At 27.2% G+C, this 20,908-nt stretch overlaps 2 protein-coding genes across 2 annotated transcripts in view; one reads left to right on the top strand and one right to left on the bottom strand.

The window, feature by feature from the left end:
• Positions 1-20,864, bottom strand: part of LOC111626139 — a 28,941-nt gene extending 8,077 nt beyond the window's left edge. The window contains exons 1-6 of the mRNA XM_023369438.1: positions 20,743-20,864; positions 20,491-20,659; positions 12,074-12,330; positions 11,822-11,990; positions 7,919-8,005; positions 1,955-2,036 (exon numbers count right to left, since the gene is read on the bottom strand). Coding sequence (XP_023225206.1) covers positions 1,955-2,036; positions 7,919-8,005; positions 11,822-11,990; positions 12,074-12,330; positions 20,491-20,659; positions 20,743-20,864 — 886 coding nt within the window. The remainder of the gene's footprint in view (positions 1-1,954; positions 2,037-7,918; positions 8,006-11,821; positions 11,991-12,073; positions 12,331-20,490; positions 20,660-20,742) is intronic.
• LOC111626083 lies at positions 9,088-10,094 on the top strand. The gene is made up of 2 exons (XM_023369366.1): positions 9,088-9,453; positions 9,646-10,094. The coding sequence occupies exons 1-2, from the start codon at positions 9,266-9,268 to the stop codon at positions 9,869-9,871; spliced, it is 414 nt and encodes a 137-aa protein (XP_023225134.1). The 5' UTR covers positions 9,088-9,265; the 3' UTR covers positions 9,872-10,094.
• Positions 20,865-20,908: the final 44 nt, after the last annotated feature.

Raw genomic sequence — 20,908 nt, 5'->3', positions numbered from 1 at the left:
AAAGTATCAGTAATCTTGAGTTTTATCTACTTTGTTCATAAAATCTGATATTATCATGTGCTTGAATTTGCCTAGAAGATGTTTAAAAATTTTGTTTTTTTCTGTAGTAATTTTTAATTTAATATATAAAAACAAAACATAGCAACAGTCTTTTGGATTCATTTAGATCACTATCACCAACAGCTAACTTTCCTATAAATCAGAGTTTATAGGAAAGCTATCAATAGAATAGAAAGCAAGGACAAGGAAGAAAAGTTGTACAATCAGTTCTCATTAAAGAAAACTGGGCAAAAGGCACAAAACATTAAAAATTTCAACATTCTAAAATCCATGAGCAAATATGAGACAATATGTGTGCCTGCTTGAATAAAAAAAAATTAAATGACAGTGTTTGCACTTAAAAATTGTGACATTTTGTACTGAGATGTCTCCAATTCCCAAATTCTGTTAGAGTGAAACTGTGTTGTACAAAAAATAAATGTAATATCTATATTTAAAGAAAAGAACTAATATGCAATGATCAAAATGCAAAAAATTTTAGATTATATTTCTGTGCTTGATGACTCTGGCAGGAGATATATAGCATTTTCATTCTGGAAATATTTAGACATCATTTTAAAACCAACATTATTTCTAGAAAAAATATTTCTTTTGTTTATCATATAGTTCAAATTTCAGAAATTTTAATATTCATTATGTGTGATAAACGATGGCATACAGTTAATTCCAACAAAATCATTAGAATATTATTTAAACACTGATAAAACATTCAAGTTTTCAAGTATAGCCACTATCAATATGATATATAATCTGTAACTTTTAAGATCATCTGGAATTGTGGAATCATCTGAATTAATTGTATATTAATTGAGTATTTTTCAAGTTAATTTTATTTATGGTAAATTAAAGAGCACTAGTCACAAATAATTTGTTAAAATAAATACAGTAAACCCCCACTAATTCAGACTAATATAGTATGAAGATTGTCTAACTTGAAAGTTAACATGGTGATTTTTCTGATGAATATGGATATACTACACAATCATTATACTACTGAATTTATTATTACAAGAAATTAGCTCAAAAAAATTTTATGATAGTACAGTATACAACAATGTATAATCTTTCGTTACATTACTTACTGACTACAGTGATATAATGCACAGTATTGCAAATATATCAAAAACACTTATTAATTACAATTTTTCAATTGCCAAAAAATTTTTAAATTACTGTTTCAAAAAATTTGAGTTAGCAGAGGTTTACTGTACTTAAGTTTTTAATCATACCTATTCAAATCAAACAGCTGTATTTATTTTATGTTTTGACCTATAAAATATTTTTGAATTTATTTCATTTCAAATTGATGAGAAAGAATTATAAAAAGCAAAACTCTGAATATGTGAATGTTTTATAAATTCTTTATAACAAGAAAGAAGATTTAACAGTTATACTAAATTATCTGTTGAATATGTTAAAAACAGTGTATTACTTTCAACATGTTAGTTCATTTATTGCCTTGTTTCTCAATATCATTTTGATCAGGAGTTTCCAACTTTTCTTGCTATTTGATCCCTTTCCAAACATAGATTTAATTCACTGATCTCTTATACTGATACAAAAAAAGAATAAATTAAAACAGGATGAAATAAAAAAAATCAAGATGATTTTTATGCTTAATAAGAATTGTTAATTTTCACTAAACATGAATCAAAATTCAAAATTGTGTTTTGCTTTATTTTGAATTTAGATATATTAATTATTATCTAATTGGAGAAATTTATTTATATTAAAATATAAGTAAATTTGTCCAATATCCTCCAAATATTTATTAGAGATTTGTAGGCTCTCTCAATTGACCTATCAGGGTTACTAGAGACCAGGATAGAAACTCCTGATTTAAATGAACTACATTAGCACAAAGTTTAAAATATAAATTATGTTATATTCTTACCTGGAAGTTTGAAAGATGTCCGAGCTAGAACGTTCTGCGTGTTTTGGAAATTTGTTGAAGATACATTTGATTCATTAGGGCTCTAAAAAGTGTAAATAATAAATATTTTATTTACGTATATTTTATATTTTATATAAAATTGAACAAATGTAATTTTATATTAAAAACATGTGAAGTACTACAATTATTAATATATTGTTAATATGTGATTAACATGTACAAAACATGTTTGATTAAAGAAAGAAATTAGGAACTGATAATTAAACTTAATTAAAGTTTGCTAATTCAAATATTAATATGAAATACTTTTAATAGTTAAACAAATTCATGTTGTGATTCTATCATATTAACATAAACAAATATTACAGAATAAAAATCCATATAAAAATTTAGTCTTATAAATTTCATTGGAAACATATTTTCTTTATTACTCTTAAAATAATGTAGAAAACATTAATATTTTCAATAAAATAAATTATGTCAAAGTTATAAGATAGCTCATTTATCATATTTTTTAGTATATTTCTGGGTAATAAGGAGTATTTTTAATAATAATAAATCTTAAAAAGACTCATTTTTTCAATTATACAAAAACCTTGAGTTTTTTAAAAATAATATAGTGTATGTTCTCCAAACAAAATTTTGCAGTGGAACTGCTTTATTACTCTTAACTATTCAATTATTTTTTACACATTAATTTTATAATTATTTAAATATGCATTGAGAAAAATAAATATATATATACTCTTCCAGTTGTGTGAATTTGAAGAACTTATGTATTTTGCAACAAATTTGATATTGATAAATTTAGTACAAGTATATGACTATTGAAAAAGTTCAATGTAAAAGAAAACTTAATGTTAGTATTTTTAATAATAATATAATATTATTATGGCAACAACAACTTATGAAAATGTGATAAACAATTTTATGAATGAAAATTAAAAATATAATAGTTTCTTCTTATTTAAGCAAAGTTGTCGCTTATATTCTTTGTGCAAGTGTTTTCATATTAGTGCTATTATGATAGCAATTTAGAACAGATTAATAATATTTTGGGGAATGAGATAATTTTAATGTCAAGAAAATAATATATATATTTTTTTATTTTAGATTCCCATGTAATAACATCTATACAACAAATTTTTCTTTAATTATTATTATTATTATTACTTTCCTTTATCACTACAATAATTTGTACAATTTAAAGTCTTTAACATGACTATATGTAAATAATAAACAAGATATGGACATGCTTATACAGAAAACAATTAATTTAATCAGCCATCTTGGTCACAATAAAGTTTGTTCCTATGAAATGGACTCCTAGAACTTAATTGCCATATTTCATGTATTATTTTAATACTGTATTTCAATTAAGTGTGTTTCTGCATGAAAAATAAATTATAAAATTTCTCAAATATTTTTAATCTGTACACATTCAAAGTTATTTTTATAATGATTAATCATTATAAAAAGAACTTAATCAGAAAGTAAGCTTAGAATACTTAGAAATGGAAAAGTTTAAGATTTTAATAGCTTCAACTAATAAGCAATGAAGATATGTGATACAATAATTTTCAATATATAGTACTTTGGTGAATAAAGCACTTGTCATAGTATGTGACAAATATCCATTCTTCATATATAGCACATACATCCTTGCTGCTTCAGTCTAACTACAGTAACATATTTTGCATCTTTATCATGAGTGAAGTAATATCCTGACACAACGATCATCTTTAACCTTTTTTTATAATCTGAAGTATATACATAGTGAACTAAGCAATATCGATTATTGTTAACCTTCTTTTGACTTGCCAAAATTATTACTGCTTTCATAAAGTTTCAACAAAATATAAGTAAATTTAGCTGATTTTTGTATTCAAAATGTTTAAATTTTTCATATTTTTGGCTACCTTTTCAATAGGGTTTAAAAAGTATTATCAAGTAATAAGTATATTATATGAAAGAATTTTGGCCTCAGAGAAAGTTGTACTTTCTCTGAGACCAAAATTGCATACTCTTTAACATCAACTAATGATTAATGCCAATCCTTACATGCAGTCCCACTGGAGTTGCACTAAAATTAATGAGACATGAATGCATATAATATACTATAATTCTTCAAATTTCCATGCAAGGTGAGTTATTCAACAACTTGCTTAAAATTTCAGCAAGTTATCATGTTGACTTGTTAAATCTACATTCTTGCTGCACATGCAACTCAATTCATATTACTGTGAACACTAGAAATTTCCATCAAACACAATATTTCAAATTTAAATAAGTTTAGTGTCACAAATAATAGGATTTATAAACTTAGTTTCTGATTTAGTTCAGTGGTTCTCAAGTGGTGTCAATTCATTTTAAGTATGCAGCACAGTGAATTAACAAATTAAAATTAAAAATTTTTAAAAATCTGTAAAAATAAGAAACTACACTTGCATTCATTAGCACTACATTTCAGAAATTTGTACCAACAAGGTATCATAGAAAACAAATTATATTGAGACAGAAAATCATGTTATGTCTGATTTCAATATCAATCTATTAATAGAAGATTCCTGTCAAATGTTCCTTTGGTTGCATGATTAATTTTCTATAATATGTATCACTTAAGAAAATTTTAATAAAGATATTTATTTATTTTTTGTTAATTTTTCCATCCAATGGTGAGATTATTATTAATCATCAAAGACAAGTCTGTCCAAAAGGGACCACCATTTATTTTGTATTCCAGACTTTACACATACACATCCGTGGTGACAGGCCTTCCTTTTTAGGCTTCATGCCGCCAGAGGTAAAAAAAAAAAACCCTTTAAAAAACACAAACATCCAATTAAAAGGAATCGGTGACACACAGACGTCTTACTCTTCATCCATTTGGCCAAAGGGGTGGTTCTGCTTTATATCTACTAAAACAAGCATTGGAATATGTAGATTTTTTGAAGCTGCCCTCCTGATGACATTACATTTAAAATTTCTTTTTGTTAATTTTTCTTTTTGGACTTCAATGATTAATAATAATCTCACCATTGGATGGAAAAATTAACAAAAAGAAATTTTAAATGTATTGTTGCCGGGGGGGGCAGCTTCAAAACATCTACATATTCGAATGCTTGTGTTAGTAGATATAAAGCAGAACCACCCCATTGGCCAGATGGATGAAGAGTAAGACGTCTGTGTGTCACCGATTCCTTTTAATTGGATGTTTGTGTTTTTAAAACGACTTTTTTTTATCTCTGGCAGCATGAAGCCTAAAAAGGAAGGCCTGTCGCCATGAATGTGTATGTGTATAGTCNATGACTATATGTAAATAATAAACAAGATATGGACATGCTTATACAGAAAACAATTAATTTAATCAGCCATCTTGGTCACAATAAAGTTTGTTCCTATGAAATGGACTCCTAGAACTTAATTGCCATATTTCATGTATTATTTTAATACTGTATTTCAATTAAGTGTGTTTCTGCATGAAAAATAAATTATAAAATTTCTCAAATATTTTTAATCTGTACACATTCAAAGTTATTTTTATAATGATTAATCATTATAAAAAGAACTTAATCAGAAAGTAAGCTTAGAATACTTAGAAATGGAAAAGTTTAAGATTTTAATAGCTTCAACTAATAAGCAATGAAGATATGTGATACAATAATTTTCAATATATAGTACTTTGGTGAATAAAGCACTTGTCATAGTATGTGACAAATATCCATTCTTCATATATAGCACATACATCCTTGCTGCTTCAGTCTAACTACAGTAACATATTTTGCATCTTTATCATGAGTGAAGTAATATCCTGACACAACGATCATCTTTAACCTTTTTTTATAATCTGAAGTATATACATAGTGAACTAAGCAATATCGATTATTGTTAACCTTCTTTTGACTTGCCAAAATTATTACTGCTTTCATAAAGTTTCAACAAAATATAAGTAAATTTAGCTGATTTTTGTATTCAAAATGTTTAAATTTTTCATATTTTTGGCTACCTTTTCAATAGGGTTTAAAAAGTATTATCAAGTAATAAGTATATTATATGAAAGAATTTTGGCCTCAGAGAAAGTTGTACTTTCTCTGAGACCAAAATTGCATACTCTTTAACATCAACTAATGATTAATGCCAATCCTTACATGCAGTCCCACTGGAGTTGCACTAAAATTAATGAGCCATGAATGCATATAATATACTATAATTCTTCAAATTTCCATGCAAGGTGAGTTATTCAACAACTTGCTTAAAATTTCAGCAAGTTATCATGTTGAGTTGTTGAATCTACATTCTTGCTGCACATGCAACTCAATTCATATTACTGTGAACACTAGAAATTTCCATCAAACATAATATTTCAAATTTAAATAAGTTTAGTGTCACAAATAATAGGATTTATAAACTTAGTTTCTGATTTAGTTCAGTGGTTCTCAAGTGGTGTCAATTCATTTTAAGTATGCAGCACAGTGAATTAACAAATTAAAATTAAAAATTTTTAAAAATCTGTAAAAATAAGAAACTACACTTGCATTCATTAGCACTACATTTCAGAAATTTGTACCAACAAGGTATCATAGAAAACAAATTATATTGAGACAGAAAATCATGTTATGTCTGTGATTTCAATATAAATCTATTAATAGAATATTCCTGTCAAATGTTCCTTTGGTTGCATGATTAATTTTCTATAATATGTATCACTTAAGAAAATTTTAATAAAGATATTTATTTATTTCTGTGTTAATTTTTCCATCCGATGGCGAGATTATTATTAATCATCAAAGACAAGTCTGTCCAAAAGGGACCACCATTTATTTTGTATTCCACTTTACGCATACACATCCATAGTGACAGGCCTTCCTTTTTAGGCTTCATGCCCCCAGAGGTAAAAAAAGCCCTTTAAAAAACACAAACATCCAATTATAAGGAATCGGCGACACACAGATGTCTTACTCTTCATGCATTTGGCCAATGGGGTGGTTCTGCTTTATAGCTACTAAAACAAGCGCTGGAATATGTAGAATTTTTGAAGCTGCCCACTGGCGATGGTACATTTAAAATTTCTTTTTGTTAATTTTTCTTTTTGGACAGACTTGTCTTCGATGATTAAAAAGATATTTATCTTAATTATGAATATATAATAGCATGTTTTTTAATTTTTGGAACCTAATCCCCTTTTCATACTAGTTCTTTGTTTTGTATAACACGGATTCGCATAACATGGCAATTTTTTGGAACATAACTCCCATGTTATATGGGGGTTACCTGTATTTCTTTCTTCTATCACATTATAAGAACAAAAATTTTCCTTTACCAAGTGACTGGAAACAGCTATGTCATTTTTGTGTAGTAAATATAATAAATTATAGTATCAAAAAGATTATTATTGAAACTATCTTGATATGAGTAACTTAATGTAAGTTATTTTTAATTAGACATTGCTTAATTATAAATTAATTGCAGTGACAATTACTAACTTAAATGATAAGCATACAAGAAAAAATTATTTGTGTGAGTGTTTCTAAGTAAATAAGAAGAAAGAGAAAATTCTTGCTTTTCATCAAAATTTCAACACTGACTTATGCAGCCTGCAAACTCTTCTTTAGAAACCTCAATTCTAAATATGAAAAATGCAATGAAATATTGACAGAAATGAAAATGAACTGGGACTTTCTTACTGGCCTGATTCCATTTCTATGAATATTTATGATAATATAAAAAATGATTTTATCACTTTAATTTCCAGTCAACCACAATGTTAGTTTCACACTTGCAAAATCCTGCAAAAGTTGCAGCACACTTTATTATTAAATGTAAAAAAAACCTATTGATTAGTCCTGTAATATTTAATAATAAAGTATACCACAACTTAAATATGATTTCTTAAGTATGACACAAGCTTAAAAAGAGTGAGAACAACTGAATAAGATACATTTATTAGAAATTTATTAATCTTACCAGTGATTTCAGAAGTTGAGAAGTTGGATTCTGTAACTCTTTTCTTCTGTCATGAATATGAGCTAAAGTTTCTAGAGAAGTTTGTATCTAAAATAAAATGATAAAGGTTTTAAAATTCACTTAAGAATATCTTAAATCTATTAATAAATTTCTAAACTGAATAAATTATGATTTTATACAGTTACATTTAAATTAAATATCCAGCTTTTATTTTATAATTTTTTTCTTTTGAATAAAATAGGCTCTCTTTTTTCATTTTTTATACTTAAGAGAAATAATCAACATAAATGATTTCTTATTAAAAATGAAATAGCAAATAATATACACATATTCAACATATTTTAATTCTATAAATTTCAATTTTAGAAGCAACTTGTTAGAAGCAAATAATTACAGAACAAATGTGGAATGAATAACTTGTGGAATAAAATGTGCAACAAATACTTGGAATCATTCAAACTGTTTAAAAACTTATCTGAATTTGTCAATACCAAAACAAAACAATTTTTATGAGAAAAATAAAAAAGTTATTTAAATGTGAATTGTGAAAATGTGCATTATGAATTTTTAAAAATTATATTTCCAAAAATATGCCAATATATTTGAAGATATTTCTACTTTAATTCTTTATTTCTTGTGACCTTTCCATAATGAATTAATAAATTCTTCCTGTTCAGAATAAAAGATATACTTTTGCTTTTTTAACTAAAGAATTAAAATACAATTACAGGTATCCCTGTACATTTCTGATGCACAATTTCCGGTTTCATTGTAACACAGTTGAAGAATTTGGGAAATCCTCTGTACAAAATTTCATGCTGGTGACCATATTATATTTTAAGCCTGTCATTATAAAGTGATGGATATAATTATAAAGACATCAAATTATCATTAGGAATGTGAATATACAGAAAAATATGCATAGCATATATAATTAAAATGTATATATGTTGCAGTCAAAACCAGTTTTTAGTTAGGATGCATTTTAACTAGTTGAAACTAGTTTATACTGGATGTCTCTGTTATAACTAGAATTTACTGCTAGTCAAAAATGAATTTGAGTTAAAACTAGTTTTAACTAGACTAAACAGGTTTTTACAAAATGGCTTAGTAAAAACTATTTCGACCGAGGTTAAAGTTTATTCAGCTAACAAGTGATAACGTTTACAGTCTCTAATTACAATAGTAGCCAGTCAAGAAGATTCAGAAACTGCAGCTAGTATGAATGCAGAACCTCAAATAATACCAGCTAGTGACGAAGAATCTGAAGCTAATGCGAATGGACAGACCCAAATGATAGCAGCCAGAGAAAAAGCTCATCTAAACTTGGAATAACAGGCCCAGAGAATGAAATTGGCTTCAGATTCAATACATGCTTCCATAGAAATCAGTGATAATATAATTATACCAATCCCTGATATCGACAGAGTAAAAGCAGATCTCCGTAATATTATCGGAGTGATTCTTCAAAAGGATGAACAAGGTTTGCATAAATTTGGAACAAAATATGGGATACTCGATAAATTGTATTGCAAGTATGTATTGTTCAATTGTGCTACTGTTTAATGTATCTAACTATGCAGTTAATTCATTAATATTTTGAAGTCTAATTATTATGAAAAAAATTGTTTTCTTTTTTGGGCACAATTTACCATAATTATTAGTAATTAAAGATTTGATTTAAAATAAGTATGAACCTATTTGAAAACTTAAATGTACTTGATCAGGTCAGAATTCGACACGTCCAAAGAAAAATTCTTGATACTAAAAGGAATGCCAGAGACAAATGTATCTTTAAGAACTGCTGCCAAGAGAGCAGCCTTAAGAACAGGCCAAGGATTTGTTCGCTGTTTGTGTAAGAAGGCGTGTATGTCGAAGATGCACTTTTGTAAGAAAAAAAGCAACTTGTGTAACTCGAATTGCCACGATAGTTTGCCTCACAATAACAAGTAATGTAGACTTGATTTTTATATTTATATTCCTTTATTGAATGATTATTTTTGTATGACTTTAATTAATATTACTGATGTTGTTTTAGAGTTAATATTGCCGACATGGCTCTGTGATTTTCCTTAAAAATATTCCTATAGTGTATGATTAATTTCGTATCGCTTTAATTAATTTTAATAACACATATGTATAGTCAATATTTCCAATAAATATTCTATTAAAGAATACAAATGTTTTAATCCCAATCGTGACTTTATTTATTTCCCCCAAACCTATTTATGTAGCTAAAATTAGTTTTAACTAATGTTCAAAGTTAAAACTAGTTTTATCTAAAATCCAAACATGCACAGCAGTAAATTCTATTTATAACTAGGAAATTCTAGATGTAACAAAGACATCCAGTATAAACTATTTTCAACTAGTTATAACGCGTCTTAACTAAAAACTGGTTTTGACTGCAACATATTATTTATTTTTTCAGCTGTAAAAATCTTGTTTTAATTGAATCTTGTTCGAATGTCGTGTTATGAAGGTGATTTGCTATCCACTTCAAAGAGTGGTTAATATGGTTTGAATTGTTACATTTATAACATCATTTATGATCTAAGTGACTTATAAAAATCAATACATAGATTTGTCTGCTCTGTAGTTATCAAGTAGGTGTAACTTTTCAAAAATTTTTTTTCTTTATTCAGTAATTGATTTATTAAAAATTACACTTTAATGACCTTTGTGGTCATTAAAGTGTAATTAAAGTGCAAAGCTGTTAAAATGGTTATGACAACACTATTTGTTTGGTGAAAGTTCAAAGGCTGTGTTATGAAGGTGATTTACCGACCACTTTAAAATGTGGGAAGATATTTGGTTTTCTTGCATTTATGACATCATTTATGCTCTTAAGTTTCTTTTTTGTTACTATTATATTACGGTTCTTGTCAAATGTAACTGGAAAAGATTATAGTTTTTGGGTATCATAAGCTTAATTCCAACAATAAGACAGAAGTTTAATAACATTGATGTATATGATGACAAATGGTGATTGACAACTTAATCAGATTAAACTTATCTAACATAAAAAATATTGTTTGATGTTTTATAACCTGTCCTCCTTCCCTATTCCTATTTTAAGCTAGTCTTTATTTGACACCTATGGTCAAAATTCATAATCTGAAAGAGTATTTGAACAGATTATTTGTTTTCATTTTAAAATATTTCATACATAACTAATTCTTTACAAATATTGAAGGCAGGACATTGTTTTTGTAAGGTTGATTATAAACGACGGCATCTATTATTTAGAGGTGAATATAACAGATGTCCTATTTGAAGGGTCTGGGGATTGTAAAAATATCCATTAAGTAGAGGTGCCCCACTATTTGGGAGAGTGTCCATTAATGAAGGTTTCACTATCTGTCTAATAAAACTCTCTACATCATTTCTTAAAACCAATTATGAATTTCATTTCTACTTATTTGGGAATGCTTTCTGTGCCTCCCTGAACTAGCTGTATTGTATTTCACTTGTAAGCAGCAGGGCATGAGAGCACTCATGATAATGCTTATAGATTTGTTAATCAAACAATGATTATTATTATAATAATCCTTTTTTGAATCTGAACAAGTTCTTAGTATTTTCTTTTAACAATTTTCTAGAGCTCCAATAACAATTAATAGATTTATTCTAGTTATCTCAGTCAATGTAGGAAAATTTTCACTTAAAATAGCAAGATAAAAAAATCTTGCTCATTTTTCTTAGCAAAGTAAAGAACTTGCTTTTAGCAAAAATCAGATTAATGCTTTAGTCAACATTGCATTATGGCTGTTTTACAGTTTCAGCAAAATTTAGTTTCACATATAAATGTTTTTGGTCAATAAATAATATTTTGATTTTTAAAATAATTTAAAATGTAAGAAATAATTTAATGAAACAAAAATTTATAAATATAATACTTACGTATGGAAGTACTGTTCCATAACGTTCAGCTTCAATCATACCCCATGGTGATTCTTCTGGAGATATATCTTCGAAACATGTTAAACAATTTCTATCTCTTGGACTGTAACATGTAAAAGGCCACATATTTCCTTGATCCCAGGCTGTTACATCTTCTTCAATATTATTACTAAAATAAACAATTATATTTATTTAGTGTGTTAAGAAAAATTATAATCTATACTGAAAAACTAGAAATTGAAATTTACTTACAGTTCTTCAGGTTGATACTCTTTACACTCTGATCCTGGAGGCAATACTAATGTAAATTTACTATGGGGATCTATTTTCACTTCATCTTTCTTGAAGCCAAAGTAATCTTTATTTGTGTACATATAAAATGGTATATGTATAGTATGTTGTGTAGTGGAAGGTTTTTCATTTTCATAATGATACTTTTCAAAATGATTCAGACCAAATCGATGCTTAGAATTTTCTTCTGTAATGGAAAAATTATTTATTTCATTTAACTTAAGCAATAAATCTTAAACAAAATGTAAAAAACTGCATTGAATAAGTTCAAATAAATGTTCTCAATTGTTTTTTTAATTTTCAAACTTTAAAATCTATTATAATAAAGATTATTATATTATATTAAACATTATATTTTTCTTTAATTTTACTTAACTGTATAAAAATGAATTATGAAACTTTATTGGTTTTACTTGTTTCATTACAATGAATTTATGATGCATGACTTACAAGGTAATTAAAATATACATACAACCAAGGACATCAACTCTGGGCCAGAACCAGTTTAGTCCACCCAAAAATATTTTAAGTGGTGCCAGGTCCCCAAAGTGAAGGATATAAATAATTTTAATAATTTTTATCCTTTAACTTGGGACTAAGACACCATAGAGTTGGCACCCATTATGTAACTGAACTTTTATTATAATCTTAAATTTTTGTATATGTAAAAACTATAACTGGAAATAAACAAAATGTTTTCAATCATATTCATGCTCACAGAGGGATTTCTGATAGTATTACCCAATCAATTACCTTCATTTCCAAAAAAAAAACACTGCCCCAGTTATTTAAGTAATCTGTTCAGGTTGATTAAAATTTATAAAATGCATAAAATAAATTTGGTGAATTGAATAGTGATGTTGTGGGCTGGAATCAATAGACTTATTATTTCAATTCACAACATAAAGGACAAAATGGCCATTTTAGGGAGGAAAAAATTAATCTAAAAGACAGAACAATAAAATAAAGGATATATGGTTATCACAAATATATACAAACATTTGTATTTATTTGTAGATTTACAATTTGCTCTATTATATAACTCACAGATAATTTGCTAATTATTTTACAGAAATAAATTGCAAAAATATTTATTATCTGTTTCATAAGATATTATTGAAAACTTTCATTTTTTATCCCTTGTATTTTTTATTGTTACACTGAATATCATGGGATCAAGGCTAACCCCCAATACTTTTTAAGAATATATTTATGTAATTTTGTTTTAATTTCATGGTTAATTTTTGATTTCCACTGAAAGTAGAAATTGTTATGTTACATATTTATTTTCTATTATACACAAATAGAAAAATATTTATATAAACATATATATATATAATTTTACTTTTTCCTCAGAATAATGACTACTTGATGTACTACTTCTGGAACTGTCTCATCACAAAGAGATTTACTTTTTGACAATCTCATTATTGTATTTTTAGCACATCAATACAAATCAGATGTTTGAGGCAGGGCCATATTAACAGCATTATGGGCCCTGAGCAAAGCAGTGTACTGGTGCCCCTATGACAACTACTCACAGGTATAAAAATATAAAAGGTTGATAAAAATTAAACACATATTTATTTTATTGCAAAGCAAAATAAACCAGCAACGAGTTGCTCAACTTTCCAACATTTAAAGTTCTGGTGGTGCCATCTATTACCATATTTTATTATAAACATTTTATATTTTTAACTATTATAAAATTTCATAAAAGTTTAATTTTGAGGATAGGGATGGGTTTTATAAAAAATTTGTAAATGCTTATAACGAATGAAATCGTCATTAAGTCCGATCCTACTAGAGATACACACGACCCCCATTCCCATCCCTTCGATCTTTAACCACCAAAATTTAATAGCATCAACCCTTCTAATAAACAAACCTATTTGCAAAATTTAAGAAATTTTCGACAAAAAAGTACAGGAGTTATCAAGTTCAAACGGGGTTAAACAAAATCGTGCGCCCCAACACACATGCACACAGAAACTACCCCCAAATTATTTTGCATTTCTCGACGTTTCAAGGTGTCCTAAGTCCAAAAATGTAAAAATCTGGGGAAAGGGTCATTTTTGCCGGATCGCCACACTTTCCCTCTGTTACAACAGCCGGGAAGTAAAAAGAGTGGCAATTAATTAAAACTGTTTAAAAGTTATTTAAAAGTTTTCAAATTGTAAATCGAATTAATTTTTAAATTTATGTTATTTGTGTGCGGCGTGGACGAAACACTTTGCTTTTAATATACAGTATATATATTTAAAATATATTTAAGTATTTAATTTATATTTAATAATTTAAATTTATTATATATGTAAATCTGTATATTTTGTTATAATTTATTTAAGTCACGTGACTAAGTATTATTTGTTCGGAAGCAACGAATTATTGATTTTTTTAGATGTAAGATATATTGATTTGTGAGAAAAAGTAAGAGTTTAAAGTTTTATGTCCTTTTATGAATAGAGATTGCTTGAACACCTTTTTAATTGATTAAAGTCTATTTGATCTTACTGCAGTAACAATGAAATTAATTCATATATAAACGAAACGAATCGCGGACTACTTTTCATTTTTATTTGAATTAATTTGAATAATGTGTATAATTAATTAGCATTTACTAATTATTAATTCTTCTATATTCGCATTTCCATATTTATAGGAACATGAATATAAATTAAAATTGAAATTTTAGATAAATGGTATGTATACAAAAATATTACTACAGAAAAAGTCAAGTCAATCGCCAGATGACATTAGTTGGAAAATATAAAAAACATTATAAAGTAACGCTTTTTATTCAGATAAATGTACTAAAACGTAAAAAATATTTTTTTTCGGCTTTAACAGTATTTTTGGTCGCATAATACCAAAAATACTGTGAAAGCCAAAGAAAATTTATTTTTGAATTTATTAATGAAGAACAAGTTGAAAGTTCCAACTGGAACCGTAAGGGCTGCTTCACACTATGACCGACTGGACCAACTCCAAGTCGTGTTGCCATGGCAACAGCAGTCTGCCGACCGACTAGTCGTTCCAGTCGGACAGATTAGAAAAGTTAAATATATTTGTAGTCGGGTCTGAGCAGTCGGTGAGCTACAGCCAATAAGAGCTTCGCAGCTAGGAACGAACCCAATGCTTTCTTTTCATGCTGACTTCTTATATGTCAGCAAAATTGTTGCACTCCTCTTTATTTCTGTCATAAAGTGTTTGACATTTTCCACATCGTTATTCATGATACACTTGTTTAAGCTTATTGAAAGCGTTATGTATTTTTTTCTCGAAAATTTAAAAAAATTGCTATCAAAACGTTTATCAAAGAGATTCGTTAACTGTCTATAACCTCTGTGCTGTTTATAAAATATTCCAATAGATATTGTTGCCGAAGATATGGCCTGACGATAAATTATAGCATATTCAGAACTACAATTTCTGGATACGAATGAAATATGGTTTAAAACAATTCGAAATGCACGATCGGTTTCCATGACGGTCATGTTTTCTGTTTAAATTGAAAAACTTACCATGATTGGCTAGTGTATTGAGCTGTAACACGCGTTCCGATTGGTTCTTACGAGTCGGCCACCGACATATAGTCGTACTCAGTGTGAATGCTTTTAATACTAGTCGGTATTTAGTATTAAATACTATAATTAGTATTTAATACTAAATACTAATTATAGGATCGATCGGGTCGGACCAGTCGGTCATAGTATGAAACAACCCTAATGCGGAACAGTTCCGACCCGGAACAACCTACCTCCTGCTCTGGCATTCTATATCTGACTTCGCCTGTAATACATATAACGTTTGCCTCTAAGTACCAATTTCAAAGACACACAATCGGCGGCGTTAAATTTACGTATGACTGTATAATGCAATTTTTAATATTATAATGTTTGAACACTATTTCATAGCACTGTTAGGAAAGCTGATATATATCATGTAAAGGCATTGCAATAATTTAGAAGTAAACATTTTATACTCTATATGATTATTTTATAATTTCGAATTTAAAAACTAAAATAACAAAAGGTTAGACAACTAATTAAATCCCATTATCAGAATACTGTAATACGAAAAAGACAACTACAGTAATACCCCGCTTATCGCGGGGGATGCGTCCCTAGACGACAAAACGAAACAGCGTTAAACGAGGTCATTTTAACAGAGTAAACAGGAAAAGGGAAACACTCGACCAAAAATAAACAAATTTTACTTTAATTTTAAGTTATTTTTATATTAATTCGCATAATACTGTACAGTGATGCATCGGTTTTCGTCGATAATCCATCCGAAAACAATCGGTAAAATCTGAAACCGACGAAAGCCGAGGCAATTATTTCCATATGAATCAACGTAAATATAATTAATTCGTTCTAGACACTGAAATGCATACCAAAAGTACATTTTGTAGAGAATAAATACAATGTTTAATACTAAACACTATATATAATACTAAAAACAATATAAAATGAATATAAAAGACTAATGTAAAGAATAAATGAGCTGGCTCTGGAAACTTTCTTTGTTCCCATGGAGCTAAAAGGAAAGAAAAGCAATGAAATTGCATGGCCTCAATCTCGCTATTTATAAATTAAAAATATATCTACACATCTATTACTTATTAAAAAATGAGCATTACATTCACAACATTTATTAATAATACTATTGAATTTCATATTAATTTTATAACCAATCGTGCTTTAAAAAAATAATTNAATCTATTAATAAATTTCTAAACTGAATAAATTATGATTTTATACAGTTACATTTGAATTGAATCTCCAGCTTTTATTTTATAATTTTTTTCTTTTGAATAAAATAGGCTCTCTTTTTTCATTATTTATACTTAAGAGAAATAATCAACATAAATGATTTCTTATTAAAAATGAAATAGCAAATAATAACATATTCAACATATTTTACTGGTAATTTTATAAATTTCAATTTTAGAAGCAACTTGTTAGAAGCAATAATTACAGAACAAATGTGGAATGAATAACTTGTGGAATAAAATGTGCAACAAATACTTGGAATCATTCAAACTGTTTAAAAACTTATCTGAATTTGTCAATACCAAAACAAAACAATTTTTATGAGAAAAATAAAAAAGTTATTTAAATGTGAATTGTGAAAATGTGCATCATGAATTTTTAAAAATTATATTTCCAAAAATATGCCAATATATTTGAAGATATTTCTACTTTAATTCTTTATTACTTGTGACCTTTTCATAATGAATCAATAAATTCTTCCTGTTCAGAATAACAGATATACTTTTGCTTTTTTAACTAAAGAATTAAAATACAATTACAGGTATCCCTGTACATTTCTGATGCACAATTTCCAGTTTCATTGTAACACAGTTCAAGAATTTGGGAAATCCTCTGTACAAAATTTCGTGACTTAAATGCAAACTCCATTATTTAATATTTTTTATTCAAGTAATCATGTATGTTTTCTCAAATTTGCCCATGGACTTTAGAATATTGAAATTTTTAACTTCTTTTGTATCTTTCATCAGGTTTACTTTAAAACTGATAGTGAAATTTTTTCTTCCTGGTCCTAGCTTTCCTATCAACTGGGTGTCATTATCGTTGCTTTCAAACTTTAGCCTTTAGGACTGTCACTGTGTTTTGCTTTTTATAGATTAATCTTCATATTTAATAAAATTTATTTAAACATTTTTAGATAAGTGTTATTAAGCTTTTTTAACTGTGAATAAGCAATCATTCATAAAACTGACTAACAAAATACAGTACATTGATATCTTGGTACTTGAACAATTTGGTATTCAAACACAAATTCTGGGGGAAAAATTGCTCAGTACTTGAACAAATACTAGCTGCTAGAACAAATTTTCAATTAATAGCATACTTTTATTTTGTCATCCATAAAAAATTTTTATGATAAAAATACTTTTAATTGTAATTTTTAATTAATTATTGATTAGAAATAAATTATTAATTGCTTTAATAAACATATTTCTCTTAGTAACAAAAAAGAATAGTATACTTTTGCTAACTTCTGAAACATAACCCTATGATATCATAAAGTACTCAGCAAATCACTATACATATACATATACTTAACACCTTATTCTTGCCGAGAAATATAATTTATTTGAAACAAACAAACGTTTTCAGCCTGATTCACAGGCCATCTTCAGGTTTAGAATACATTTGAATTAAAATTCCATCAATGGAATACAAAATTCAAATTCAAAATTAAATAAGGTACAATTAAAACAAAATATTAAATAACCAACATAAAACAAAAATAAAAATATAAAAACAAAAAATATATAAAAATGCAACAAATGAATATATAAGTATTAATAAATGCAATTACTAAGACATTCAATAAAACTACTATATTGATTGGTTAGAGCCCTTATTAAACTTCTTAACCATAAACTTCCATGCAGAGGGAAGACTNTTTATATTTATGTTCCTTTATTGAATGATTATTTTTGTATGACTTTAATTAATATTACTGATGTTGTTTTAGAGTTAATATTGCCAACATGGCTCTGTGATTTTCCTTAAAAATATTCCTATAGTGTATGATTAATTTCGTATCGCTTTAATTAATTTTAATAACACGTATGTATAGTCAATATTTCCAATAAATATTCTATTAAAGAATACAAATGTTTTAATCCCAATCGTGACTTTATTTATTTCCCCCAAACCTATTTATGTAGCTAAAATTAGTTTTAACTAATGTTCAAAGTTAAAACTAGTTTTATCTAAAATCCAAACATGCACAGCAGTAAATTCTATTTATAACTAGGAAATTCTAGATGTAACAAAGACATCCAGTATAAACTATTTTCAACTAGTTATAACGCGTCTTAACTAAAAACTGGTTTTGACTGCAACATATTATTTATTTTTTCAGCTGTAAAAATCTTGTTTTAATTGAATCTTGTTCGAATGTCGTGTTATGAAGGTGATTTGCTATCCACTTCAAAGAGTGGTTAATATGGTTTGAATTGTTACATTTATAACATCATTTATGATCTAAGTGACTTATAAAAATCAATACATAGATTTGTCTGCTCTGTAGTTATCAAGTAGGTGTAACTTTTCAAAAATTTTTTTTCTTTATTCAGTAATTGATTTATTAAAAATTACACTTTAATGACCTTTGTGGTCATTAAAGTGTAATTAAAGTGCAAAGCTGTTAAAATGGTTATGACAACACTATTTGTTTGGTGAAAGTTCAAAGGCTGTGTTATGAAGGTGATTTACCGACCACTTTAAAATGTGGGAAGATATTTGGTTTTCTTGCATTTATGACATCATTTATGCTCTTAAGTTTCTTTTTTGTTACTATTATATTACGGTTCTTGTCAAATGTAACTGGAAAAGATTATAGTTTTTGGGTATCATAAGCTTAATTCCAACAATAAGACAGAAGTTTAATAACATTGATGTATATGATGACAAATGGTGATTGACAACTTAATCAGATTAAACTTATCTAACATAAAAAATATTGTTTGATGTTTTATAACCTGTCCTCCTTCCCTATTCCTATTTTAAGCTAGTCTTTATTTGACACCTATGGTCAAAATTCATAATCTGAAAGAGTATTTGAACAGATTATTTGTTTTCATTTTAAAATATTTCATACATAACTAATTCTTTACAAATATTGAAGGCAGGACATTGTTTTTGTAAGGTTGATTATAAACGACGGCATCTATTATTTAGAGGTGAATATAACAGATGTCCTATTTGAAGGGTCTGGGGATTGTAAAAATATCCATTAAGTAGAGGTGCCCCACTATTTGGGAGAGTGTCCATTAATGAAGGTTTCACTATCTGTCTAATAAAACTCTCTACATCATTTCTTAAAACCAATTATGAATTTCATTTCTACTTATTTGGGAATGCTTTCTGTGCCTCCCTGAACTAGCTGTATTGTATTTCACTTGTAAGCAGCAGGGCATGAGAGCACTCATGATAATGCTTATAGATTTGTTAATCAAACAATGATTATTATTATAATAATCCTTTTTTGAATCTGAACAAGTTCTTAGTATTTTCTTTTAACAATTTTCTAGAGCTCCAATAACAATTAATAGATTTATTCTAGTTATCTCAGTCAATGTAGGAAAATTTTCACTTAAAATAGCAAGATAAAAAAATCTTGCTCATTTTTCTTAGCAAAGTAAAGAACTTGCTTTTAGCAAAAATCAGATTAATGCTTTAGTCAACATTGCATTATGGCTGTTTTACAGTTTCAGCAAAATTTAGTTTCACATATAAATGTTTTTGGTCAATAAATAATATTTTGATTTTTAAAATAATTTAAAATGTAAGAAATAATTTAATGAAACAAAAATTTATAAATATAATACTTACGTATGGAAGTACTGTTCCATAACGTTCAGCTTCAATCATACCCCATCGTAATTCTTCTGGAGATATATCTTTGAAACATGTTAAACAATTTCTATTTCTTGGACTGTAACATGTAAAAGGCCACATATTTCCTTGATCCCAGGCTGTTACATCTTCTTCAATATTATTACTAAAATAAACAATTATATTTATTTAGTGTGTTAAGAAAAATTATAATCTATACTGAAAAACTAGAAATTGAAATTTACTTACAGTTCTTCAGGTTGATACTCTTTACACTCTGATCCTGGAGGCAATACTAATGTAAATTTACTATGGGGATCTATTTTCACTTCATCTTTCTTGAAGCCAAAGTAATCTTTATTTGTGTACATATAAAATGGTATATGTATAGTATGTGTAGTGGAAGGTTTTTCAT

The sequence above is a fragment of the Centruroides sculpturatus genome, unplaced genomic scaffold (assembly GCF_000671375.1).
Source record: "Centruroides sculpturatus isolate CEXI.00-Female unplaced genomic scaffold, Cexi_2.0 scaffold305, whole genome shotgun sequence".
Lineage (NCBI taxonomy): Eukaryota > Metazoa > Arthropoda > Arachnida > Scorpiones > Buthidae > Centruroides > Centruroides sculpturatus.
Note: the sequence above shows the minus strand (reverse complement) of the source record. Positions and strands in the feature narration are given on the sequence as shown.

Bases quoted from the DNA above. Each gene is read 5' to 3' on its own strand.
- LOC111626083 (XM_023369366.1), top strand. From the start codon at position 9,266: ATGAAATTGGCTTCAGATTCAATACATGCTTCCATAGAAATCAGTGAT. The intron at 9,454-9,645 runs GTATGTATTGTT...GTACTTGATCAG, and splicing joins CTCGATAAATTGTATTGCAA to GTCAGAATTCGACACGTCCA.